Below are 12410 nucleotides of genomic sequence, written 5' to 3'. Positions count from 1 at the left end.
GTCACTACATCCTAAGTAGTCCACTTAAGCACACATAATGTGGGCAGGATACGGTACTATTGTCGTGGGCACCATCCTTTATAAACATTGGGTACTGTGTGTGAAGGGTGGCAACAGTATGCTCCATCTTCATCCTCAATCTCCTCCACAAATATGACAAAAATGAGGTCAATTATACAGGTATTTACTATTTCTTTAAATAGTAAATACCTGTAATAGTAGTAAAGTAGCAGAAGTAATAAACTATTTACTAAGTAGTAGTAAATAGTTTATTACTTATTTTACTTTAGTCAAGAGTTTGAGTACACCTGAGGATGTTTCTCATGATCAATCAAATAAAAACTATGACGCACAAAATGAAATTCTGACTACTATCCACAGGAAACATTTGTGTTTCTTAAAATGTGTTCTCAGCAAAACAAAACAACAATGATGTTAGGAAGTGACATCTCAAAATCATATTGATCAGTGTGGCTTAGTTCATCTTTTGTCTTTGTTTAATTTAATGCCCCAATGAAAAGTCATCATCTATTAAAAACAGTCCTCAGACCTGACCAGCTGTCTGTACTGGAAGAACACATAAAACTGTTGGTGTTGTTGCAACTTAAACTGACAGTATACCGACTACTGACCCTAGTGCCATTGTAACTTTCAGCTTGTGATCATAGAACCAGTGAGTTAATAAAGCCATCGAACCAGAGAAGGTTACAATGATCACCTTTCCTCTTGCATTAGTATGAAGCCAAGTCAGTAAAGTGGGTCTTCACATACATTCTCCCATACAAGGATGTAGTTCATGTTTCAACATTATATATAAAACTAGGTCCAGGATACTTTCTGTGAATCATTACAAAGCAGCTGGGGGTGTGACCAGGTGAACACAGGTTTTCTGGGTAATTGAGATTTGATTTAAAAAGAAAAAAGTCATTTCCATAAAAATCTAGACTCCAAAACGTTTGATTTGAACCCTTAATTTTGCTGCCTAGCTTAGTCACTCATTAGACGAGTAATTTAAAAAAATAATTGTATTTTGGGCTTAACAGTTCCCAACTAGGCGTGTGAAAAATTCACCGCAAAGTACGCGGCGTTATCACGGCGAAGCGTGTAACAGGCACGCCGTGCCTCTCCTCAACATGAAATGGACACACTTGCGGAAGTTGCAGTATGTTGCCAGCAGAGGGAGATATGTTCAAGCCATCATGAACATAATAATGGGAACGCATTATTACATTATTATCACATTTATATGTATGTACATATCAGCCCCTTAGCTTGATGGTTTCTGACAATGAGGACCCTTCACATGTTTTTGTTCACTACTGATATCATCTCTCCCTGCTGCTAATGCTACTTCTGCAGGCATGAAATGCTGTGTCTATTATGCGTTTTTCTATGATATTGGGTAAGGTCAAATGTGACAAAACTACAAATAAGTGAAGTGGTATTTTGTAATCTTATAGGTTGATTGCTAACTGTTTACACTGACAAAGCAGTCTGTATTCATGCCTTGATACTCACTGAGTGACATTGGTGCTGAGCCACTTCCCAACACTGTCCTGACTTGGATTTCCTGCGGTGGACAAGCAAATTATAAAGAAACCACTAACAGTAAACACAAAGAGACGGCAGCAGGACGCTTCCACTAACAGATTGCACCATAACAGCAACAGTTGAACTGACATGGTCATTTTACACTTTAACAGTAAAGACATCCTTTCTAATACAATAAGAAGCATGTGGCTATTTTTGGAAACAAGTTGGAAGTATTGAGGGTCACATGTCAGAAAAGTAATGAAAACACTAACATGATCTGGGGAACTATTATTGTAATTCATCTTTAGTTATCTTTATATTAGCAACATGAGGTTTTAAGCAAACGAGAATAAAACTGGCAAACAACTAGTATTCTTTAGTTTTGGTATGTAAGTGCATGTAGTTTCCATACCGTGAGTGTCCTGGTCCATAATGGAAACACATGGGCCCGTGTTGCCCCAGTGGACCCTGGATGCAACGAGTTTGGCCCTTTTGGCCGCAGCTCCTTCAAACGCCATGAAAGGAAGGTAGGACGGAGACAACTACAGAGAGAAACTTCAGAACATCAGTATGAAGTATACAGAATTATAGGCTGATGTACACATGACTTACCAGTGTGAATTTCAGGCACCAAGACAGTTGAGCCTATAACTGGATCAACACAGAGAGCAGCTTTCATCGCGCTCTCTTCCCACACTGTAAACATGACTGAGCAAAGGACGGACATGCAAATGACCTGGTTAGACTTTTCAGCCCTACAAGGAAATACTGTTTCCTGGTTGAGTGATTAATGCCTTTGAATACTTCCTGCTCTTATTTTATCAGTGTGTGCCTGCGTACATCCACATGAAAATGTAAGAAAATGTCTTTGTACTCCTCCCCAGGATATGTCGTAAAGGTTTATTCTAAGAGTGTTATAAAAACATGTAATTGTGTGAAACGATCTCGCTCTCATCAGAGTTTTGTTCATTTTTTAATTACTTATTACTTCCTCTGCTGGTTACAGAGTTCATGTCCTAATACAAGCTTTTGTTCTCTGTAAATATCATTTTACAAAATGTTTCAGATTTTCCTGCTGATAGGAAGTTGAAGTATTGTTCTGTGTTTTTCTTTTTTGGGGGGGTAAAGGAAAGTTTTGGTCATTAAAGTAGCATGTCGGGTTGTCTCTGCACAGTGGCTTTCCTATCAGGGACACTTTGCATGAACATTAATGGCAGCAGGCCTCAGCAGGCAGGAAGAGCTGATAGGCTGACTTTAAAATGCAAAGTGATTTTCTTTTATGGGCAGTTTTATGAGTAATGTCTGCCCTAAAGTTAGAAAGAGGAAAAGGGAATTAAAAGGATGCATGCAGTCCAAAAATGTACCTTTCCTGATAACCGTGAAGAGAAGCACAGAAAATCCATGTGCACAGCCTTCAAACAGAGAATGATACTGATGTGGGTCTGCTGTGGTAACAGTCGAGTCCTGAAGATTATTGTGCTTGTTCACGCAAGTCATACAACAGATAAACTACCAGAGAAAAATATATCTGAATTATATGCTGTTAACATATTAATCAGGAATAAATAGTGAAAAGGTTTGTTATACTGACATGAGCTGTATTCCCGCAGACATTCCCTCTTCCTGGTGGAGAGGTTGTGTAACTCCTGCCTTTCATGAAGCCAGATTAAATGTTCACAGTCTGCTTTTGAATATCATCAGATTTTGGTGTGAAACGGGAAAAAATGACAATTACAGACAGTATCAGTCTAAACTGTTTCCTTTTTTATATTTCTTTGACTTTCATAAAAACCAATGTTGAGTGTGTCCTACGGCGATGACAGTAAAGAACAAACTCTTATTATGACCGTTACAGATAGTTCCAGGTGCCTTTACTCCACTTAGAAACCTTTGATCACACCCTAAGTTAATGTCTTTTTTTTACCACTAGGTGTCACCAAAACATCTAAATCATACATAATTCTTGAGCTAACAAGCCACCTGCAGGACTGAATGAAGCTGCCTTCCATAAAACACAGCATGTAAACTGTCTCAGGGTAACTAAAGTAATCTGTAAATTAATCTCTGTGTGTTTCCTAATGAAGGATACTTTTTACAGGGTTGTACTAGTTACAGGATACCCATACGGCTTCGTTTACTCTCATTTCAGCAGTTGGAGTAAGTGGTCACGAGACCTGTTACCTAACGAGTCAGCTCAGGGTTTCCTGGTCTGTCTGTGCACATTCACACACACTGGTAGCATCAGACCGGTCATCAGCAGCAGAGCAACTGATTTTACAAACTACAATATGTTAAGAGAGAGACACACACCACGAAGACGTTAGGCACAGACTGAAAGCAACACAGGGAAATGAGTGGTGTGTTTGAGAGCAAACGTATGCTCTATAAGACAGTTTACGTTCTTATTCTTTCAGCTGCAGCCTCACGGCTGTTTAACCAGAGACAGCAGGTTAAGTTCAATGAAAATGTAAAAAAACAAACAAAGCTGATGTGCAAGGGTCCACAATTACGTGAGGCTTTACAAAAATTACAAAATATACAATCAAAACATTACAAAAAAATAAGAAATGAAAACAAAAATGATGCACTGATCGCACCTGGGGGGTCATATCAAAGCACTCAACCGCTGCTGGGTCAAGTTAACCGTGTGAGCTCTGACTTATCGCAGCTGGCTAACCTGAAGAGAAGCAACCAAGGCTTTTTATGGGAAAACTATTTCATTTTTGTTATTTATGTTTTTATGTGTGTCGGTGGTTATTGGGGGAAAGCTTCTCAGAAAGGCCTGCCATGTGCCCAGCTTGTAAGTGGGTGGCATGTACAAGACACCCAAGGGAGTTGTTATAGGCAGTGGGAAGGATACAGTGGACTGTATCCATTACTAATCAGCACCCTGAGAAGGCTGCCAGATGGGCCTTTTGGATCATCTGTGGCCCGAAGAGACAGCTAGCAGCCAACCAATCAGATCAAAGATTGACAGAAGGAAAAGTGTGCACACCACTTTGTTGTTACACAATTTTCTGGCTGAGAAACAACATGACATTTTATTTAATAAATAACAAAATCATTATGATATCATCAAGATGATATCAGGGGTTTTGTATGTGCAACTACTTTAAAAGGCCTCCTGACAGATGGAAGTGCACAAGTCCACTGTCATGGTAAATATTACTGTTGCTGCTATTAGTAAGAACATTATTATATTGTTATTATTTTTAAATATTATAGTTACGTTTGTTACTAACATTACTAATTACTAGCATTTATTACTGAAAGCTAGTTATAGTCAAACAAAATGAAATTTGCACAACACCGTTGTTGTTTGGGGTGGTGTGTGCATGCAGAGGGGCTACAGGTGGCTCTGAATTTACTTATGCTGAGTGAAATCGTTCAAAGCTGAAAAACACTCACACATTGAATAAACAGAAGGACATGATGTTATTAGGAGCCCGATTATTGTTGTGTGCTGTTTTTGTCTTTGTCTGGTTTTGTGTCTCCTTTTTTGGCACAGGTAGGCGGGGCTACACTGAGCCTCTGGCACACCTGTTCTTCACCAGACGCATTCATCAGAAGCGTTCTTAAGGAGCAGCGCGACGCATGTCTAGTGTCGGAGCATTGTCCTTTCAGGAGTGCCTGTGTGCCTGCTCACCCGTGGAGATCATCTTTATTGGGGCTGAAGTTTTGGTTTACATCCCAGCATCCCGCCTCTCGGTCTCTCTCCGTGCCGCCCAGTCTGGCTTCTGATAACGTCCTGGCTCTGCGTTTCTATACACGTCCTGCCTTGTAAATACACTGTGCCTGTAAATAGCTCTTCACTGTTGATACATTTCCTCATTGCAAACCCTCGTGTCTCCTGTGTTCTGCTCTCACTCTCAGATATGTTCTGAAAGAGCCCAAAATAAGGAGCCTCCTGCCCAGTGGGGGTTTCTGTTGTTATTGTTAGGTATGACCTCGCTGTGGATCATTTTCTTCAGCTACCTCGTTTTAAATCAATGAACTGAAATTGGGATTTCTTGTACTATGTCCTTTTTTACAGACCGACAGCTCTCACAGGCTCATATGCTCAATGAGTCCCACGTTCATTATTGCTGCTGTGTTGGCTCAGTGGGATCTCTGCTGTCATTCATTCCAGCCACACGCTGTGACAGCCACTAGGTCACTTACACAGGGGTCTTCTCTTGTGTACTTTGTGTAAGAGCAGCAAATGTGATAGTTATCTGTGAAAGACTTGTAGAGGCTCAAAGCTGCCACAGCCTTGAGTTCATTACCTCTCGCTTTCTGTGGTATGTCAGAGGTTGGTCACAGTGTGAGAACGGAGGCTATTTGGGGTATGCATGTACAGCGGTGTGTGTGTGTGTGTGTGGGGGGGGGGGTATGTAACACTTAAATATTTCAGATCATCAAACAAATTTAAATGTTAGACAAAGATAAAACAAATAAACACAAACAGCACTTCCTGCAGAATGTTCTGGTAGCACCACACTTCTGGCTGCCTTCCCCATCAGTCATCAGACAGGTCTCCAGTGTAGCTCCTCCACCGGCGCTGTAGCGGCTTTTCAGTAAACTGCAGAATGAACTCTCCACCAAGGTGGTGTTATCCCCATGTGAACAACTCACCGAGCACTTTAAGAGCCTGTTTGTACATGGGGCCATCATCAGCATATTTCATTTATGTGTGTCCTTGGCGGTGGAAGCCTTTGGCCTGATGTGAACTTAACCGTTAACTACCTGCTTGCTCCTCTGAAGATCAACTCAAAGACTGTGATAAACAGAATTGTCACGGGCCGTGCGATTTCCGTGAGTCATCTCGCCTCGACTTCTGCAACAGCCTCTACTCTGGTGTTAGCTCGTCATCTATTGGCCGACTACAGCTGGTTCAAAATGCTGCAGCAAGGCTTCTGACTGGCACGTGGGAGCAAGAGCACATATCCCCTATACTCACCTCGCTACACGATCTTGACACTTGTCTTTAAAACATTGCATGGACTAGCTCCTATATATCTTTCTGATCTTTTAAATCGGTATACTCCAGCAAGATGTTTGAGGTCTGCGGACCAAATGCTTCTAGTTGTCCCCAGGTCCAGATTAAAACACAGAGGAGATCAGGCTTTTGCTGTGACTGCTCTGTGGAATAAACTACATATCAGGACCTCTCCAGCACTGGATACTTTTAAAACTCGTTTAAAGACCCATTTTTACTCTTTGGCTTTTAATTCTGTCTGAGTCTGTCATTATTTTATTCTTATTATTTTCTTTCATTTTATTTAACTTTTAAATTTTATCTGATTATTTTATTGTTCAGTACTTTGGTCAACAGTTGTTGTTTTTAGTGCTATATAAATAAAATTGATCGATTGATCAAATACTGCGTTACAGTTGCTGCTAATCTATTGATTAGTTTGAAATATCAGGACATGGTGTTCTTGACATGACCTGGTGCTGTATCTGATCCCAGACCAGTGGGATGATTGATATTACTTCCACCCCTCTAATGAAGCCAGGCTCTTACTCCCCTGTAGTTAAAGTACTGCTGGGTTTCCCAGTCCATGATAAACAAAGACAAAGCAAACTTTTTTCCCCTTTTTTGGATAAATATTTAAGTTGTTATAACAACAAAAAAATAGCTGAGCTTTTCTAAGGCAAAGACACAAGATTAAAATTATATCACAAAATAGAAGCAATAAAAGAAAACAGTGCAGAGCTTCCATGTGTGGCATTTGCTTAAAATTGAAAAGTTAAAACAGAAGAGAAGAATGATGAGATGAATGCATGGATGGGTGGATGTGTGATGGAAACTGGAGCTTTGAAACAGGAAGTAGTTTAAATGTATAACAGTAAGTATCCCAGTGTTTCTCTAAACCTTTACAGGATTACACACGACAATCCTGCCAAAACAAAAGGTGGGACAGTGCCAACCACAGAAACAGGATGGCGTCTTCTGGGTCCAGAGGTCATGGAAGATATATCGAGTCATCCCAAAGTGATTCGGATATAAAATGCAAATCACCTGTTGACTGGCTGTTAAGCCACATCCCACGAGGGCCTCTGAGTACTTTCTTATTAAAATGCTCCTGGCAATATTCAGCTTCCTGCTGCTTTGGTCACCCTGTGACTCCGGAGCTTGTTGGAAACCTCTATCAGCGACTAGCTTCATGCATCACAAGTTCAATTCATTGCTTTAATAACAGAGAAAACTCTGCATCTTCTAACCGTAATTCACATCAGAGCTTTAACATTTTCCATCAGTCCATGAAGATCTGCTGTGAAAAAGACGGACCAATGTCCTTTGGGGCTGAATTTGTAATGTAAAAATTGTAGGAAGAGGAAATTGTTCATTAAATGTACTGAGCATGTGAACAGCTGGGAAGACGTTTATCGTCAGTGTTTAGTGCATGACCACTGTAACATCTGACATTAGTCACATACTGCTTTAAATGCAATTCATTATGATGTGTGAGTTTTATTAACATAGCACCAGTTAACAATTACATTTCACTCAAAGTGCTGCCTGTGCATGTAAATCTTCTCTTTGACCACTGGAGCCGAATCTGCCAAATATCTGCAGAGTTCAAGAATCAATACTTCAAATATAATTGTTAATGCTAAGCTGAAGTAAACAGTAACTATTGTTGTTACATTTATTTGGGCCAAATTAATTACATTTAACACAGTGCCAAATCACAACATCAATCACAAGGAACATAATAAGACTTTAAATGATAGTAAATAGTACACATAGTTCAACATAGCATACACGTCCATGTACACAGTATATACCTGCCTGAAGTCAGCTCTGGAAAGCTGCTGAAACACTGACACTTTCATCATTGTGTAACACAATGAATCCAAACATTATTAATGAAACAGAGACTTGTTGTTATCAGCAGAATATTATTTTCATCATGTATTTGTCAGTGAAAACAAAGCTGTGACAAATGTGGTAAAGATGTAATGCAGAACAACAGCTCACCATCAAACATTCACCCAGCAGCTGCTAAAACAAACAAAGTGGAGTTACAGAAACACACAAAATGCATTTGACATCCTTATAATAATTTACTACGTAAAGCAAAACAGAGAGGATCACAATATCACACCACATTTGTTCTGTTCATCCAGCATGACAGCTGCAGCAAAAACACCATGGAAACGGCCGTGCATTCAATTTAAATGTAGTTTCAGGGAGCAAAGTTCTGGATAAATGCCCTGATATTTTAAAAGTATTCATGTGTTTTGGGTAAAACCCTCAGCGATTTGGCCCACAAGAAGAAAAAGTCATTATGTAGCTAACAGATTATTGTTATTATTATTATTATTATTATTATTATGGGACTCTGCATGTTTTCCTTGTGTGTGTGTCCGTCTGTGTCTGTCACATTACAGGTTGTCGTCCGCAGACAGTTCAGTGAAGATGACTTACTACTTTCTCATCATGCACTCACAAACCCTAGCTTTTTCCCTGTTATTGTTGGCACTACTGAACTTCTTAAGAACTCATCCATTTATATGCTGTTTATTAATTATGGAAAGGCTTGTTTAATTCCCCCTGCACCTGGTAAAACTGTCCCCGGAGTTGGATGTCATAGGGACCAAGGTCTGAGCTGGAGGCCTGATTGATGGGACAATAGCGGAGACCATTGTGACAACTTCGGTAGTCGACCGGTTCCTCGTGTTTGAGGGTGAAAAGCCCACTGAAGTTGAAGGGTGGGCTGAGAGTCCCCATATCCAGAGAACCAGAACTGTCTGGAGAGGAACTGTCGTTTACAGACTCAAAGGGGCTGCAGAAAGAGCCAAAGGGCCGCAGAGACCTACCGCTACCCGCTGTGGTGGAGCCCCCAGCCTCGGGACCAGGATGGTGATCATAGGCTGCGTACAGAGACAATGACTCCTCGTCGGGTTGTGAGATGAGGCTGCAGGTGTTGAGCTGGAGACAGCCAGCGACAAGGTTAGTGGTTGGCTGAGAGAGACCTTTGCACAGAGTCTGAACGAATGTGAGCAAGTCCAGCCTTTTGCCAGTGCTCAGGATCTCACTGAGAAGCCAGATGTAGTTCTTGGCCAAGCGGAGGGTTTCTATTTTGGACAGCTTTTGTGTCTTGGAATAACAGGGAACCACCTTTCTCAGGCTGTCCAATGCATTGTTAAGTCCATGCATACGTTGTCTTTCCCGCGCATTTGCTTCAATCCGTCGTAGTCGAACCCGGTCCAGGCGAGAGTGGCTCAGTTTCTTCTTTTGAGAAGCCCTTCTTCTGAGCCAAGCTGGATCTCCTGCTTCACTTTCCTCCTCCTTCACTTCAACATCCCTCAGTTCATCCTCCCTCCTGGTATCAAGGCTTTCCTCTGGGGCTCTGTCAATCTCTGGCTTAATCAATTTGACTAATTTGTTAGAGGTCCAACTCATCCTTACTGAACTGATGGTTTGATTGGAGGACTGTTCATCAAATGGCAAAGTCAGCATGCTGTCCTGCACGTTAATAGTGGGGAAAGAAAAATTAGATACAAGGCTTCAAACCTTAGAGGATACAAATCCCCAAATTAGGAAAAAACTGGGTTTTTAGCAGAAAATTTGACTGTACACATATGAAACATCATAATCTCATTGTGCAAAATATCACAACAATTACGAACAACTGGGATATAACAAAAGTCCTTATCATGTGAAAAATACCAGTTGTGATAGATACAGCTGAAATTAATTACCCGGCTTACCTCTTTTAATTAGTAGGCTGTTATTATTTTTCAATGACGCACTAAATAACTTGGCTCACCCGGCTCTGTTGTTCAATTTTAAAAGGTATCGTCCTGAAGCCTCCAAGTATCTCGACAAACACGTTCTCCTCCCTCTTTCTCCTGCTAGCGTCTTCTTCTTGTTGCAGCCTCACAGACACTGATGCCATCTGCTGATGTCCTCTCTCTCTCACACACACACATGCAAACTAGCTTCGTATCCCTCTTTTCTCTCTGCATCACTCTGCCTGTGCCTCTTTCCCTCTGCTCCTAACATGGTGGATGCTGATCTGAGTTTTTAGACTTCACATTGAGCTGCTATAGTCACACAGTGAGCTGAAGCTAGTTGGGCACTTGTTCCTGTCAGCTGTCTAGCTTACACCTTGCAATGTGCTGTCACATGCATATAACCAGTGGTGGACTGGCCATCAGAGGACCAGTAGCCTAAGGGTCGTTTTGGCCTGCTGTGAATTTTCAACTTGATCTGCACATAGTTTATGGACCACAGAGAGTCCATGCATCAGGTGCAACTCTCGGCACAGACGAGAGCCATAGTGATGCCTGATTTGCCAATATCTTTACTTGTATTGGTAAAAAGACTGTGGTGAGCAGAATTTAGTAACAGGGTATTTATTTATGTACTCATTATCAGTGTTGGGTAAGTTACTTTAAAATAGTAACGTAGTTACATTACTAGTTACTTCTCTCAAAAGTAACTCAGTTACTTCAAGTTACTCGTTACTGTCAAAGTAACTAGTTACTAGGGAAAGTAACTTTGGTTTTACTCAGAATTCTCTTGTTAATGTGTTGCTTCCATAACTTTGCAGTCTTCTAGCTTGCTTACTTGCCGCAGTGCACTGTGCCACCTACCAAAGGAAAAGATAATGTGCACATTTCCACGAGAGAAATCCCACGCCTGGACCGTCATTGACTGCTGCCATGATTCTAGCCTACGTCACAGCGTCATGTGCACCTTTTACATCCAACACAAAAACTGCAGTCGTGGTGCTTTCGATTGCACTCAGAAATTCTGCCTTCTGAATAGGAAGATGTAGGCAACACCAGACTGCAGATGAGCTGCATACAGGGCTGGACTGGGACAGAAAATCGGCCCGGGCATTTTGACTAGAGACCGGCCGCCATTATAGGAAAAATCATAAAGCCTTTGAATGAAAACAAACGCTGTTGTGACAGTGATGTACACTGTTCTGATGGTATACATGCATCAATCTATCAATCGTTTGTTGTAAGACTCAGATAATTATTTTTTAAAAGCTAGACATTTTAAATGAGAATAAGAAAGAAAAGTATTTCTTTGTGCCCTCCTCTCCCTGTTAATGCCCTACATGGACCCCTGGCAACACTTTGCTAGACCCGCCCCTGCACAGTTACCAGCTGTCAGCTACCTAAAAAAGGATCCTGGTGTTATTTGTCTCTCAGCAACAGTTCATAACTTCCCTTCAACTCATTCATGTCACCTAAAAGGTAAACCTGTTTCTCCATCACCTGTTCAGCTCTGATGATCCAGTAAGGACATCTCCTGGTTTCATCTTCATGTTTCCCTCTCACCAGATAACCAAACCATATCATGACCAGCAGGTTTACAGCTGTGGCTCCAGCAAACATCAGCTGATACTAGAAATTAATATTAAATAAATTCTAACAACAGCTGATCAAGCTTAAACGTGCTGCTGCTGTTTAGCGCGACATCCGCTGGTTTCCTCTTTCGGCGCAAAGTGAGCGATAAACAAACAAGAGAGAAAAGCCGATCAGCTGATCACTGATCAGTTTCATGATTGAAGTAAAAACGGGAGAGGGAGGGGGAGAGAATGAGAGAAGAAGAGGCAGCTGTGCAGCAAAGACACAGAATAACTCCAGCTTTGTGCCTTTTTCATTGTAGCTGAATTACGGGACAAACTGTTCCTTTTCACCTCAATAAGAAACGCGTAATATTTTCTCTGAATACCAGACGGGACGGTTGGCAACTCTAATAACTTATGAACAAAATAAAGTTAAACATCAGTAACATAGCACCACCCAGCTGTATAGAAACCCCGTCATGCTAGCTAGCACGCAGTACGGAAAAAGTCAGAATAACGAAAATAAACTCCACCTAAACTTGGTTCATATCTGACCCAGAGAGACTGCAGGTCATA

General features: G+C 41.2%; 1 protein-coding gene and 1 long non-coding RNA gene across 2 annotated transcripts in view; both read right to left on the bottom strand.

The window, feature by feature from the left end:
* Positions 1-1517: 1517 nt before the first annotated feature.
* On the bottom strand, positions 1518-2251 carry LOC308386142. The gene is made up of 3 exons (XR_013969733.1): positions 2146-2251; positions 1946-2075; positions 1518-1570 (listed from the first exon to the last, which is right to left on the bottom strand). It is a non-coding gene; the product is annotated as an uncharacterized lncRNA (long non-coding RNA).
* A 6118-nt stretch (positions 2252-8369) lies between these two features.
* The window catches only part of LOC308386470 (neurogenic differentiation factor 6-A-like), a 4331-nt gene continuing 290 nt past the window's right edge, over positions 8370-12410 (bottom strand). The window contains exon 2 of the mRNA XM_080866029.1: positions 8370-9991. Within this exon, the coding sequence (XP_080722155.1) occupies positions 9047-9985 (939 nt within the window). The 5' untranslated portion in view covers positions 9986-9991 and the 3' untranslated portion in view covers positions 8370-9046. The remainder of the gene's footprint in view (positions 9992-12410) is intronic.

Source organism: Rhamphochromis sp. 'chilingali' (assembly GCF_963969265.1).
Source record: "Rhamphochromis sp. 'chilingali' genome assembly, chromosome: 18".
NCBI lineage: Eukaryota > Metazoa > Chordata > Actinopteri > Cichliformes > Cichlidae > Rhamphochromis > Rhamphochromis sp. 'chilingali'.
This window is presented reverse-complemented; position numbering and strand designations above follow the sequence as displayed.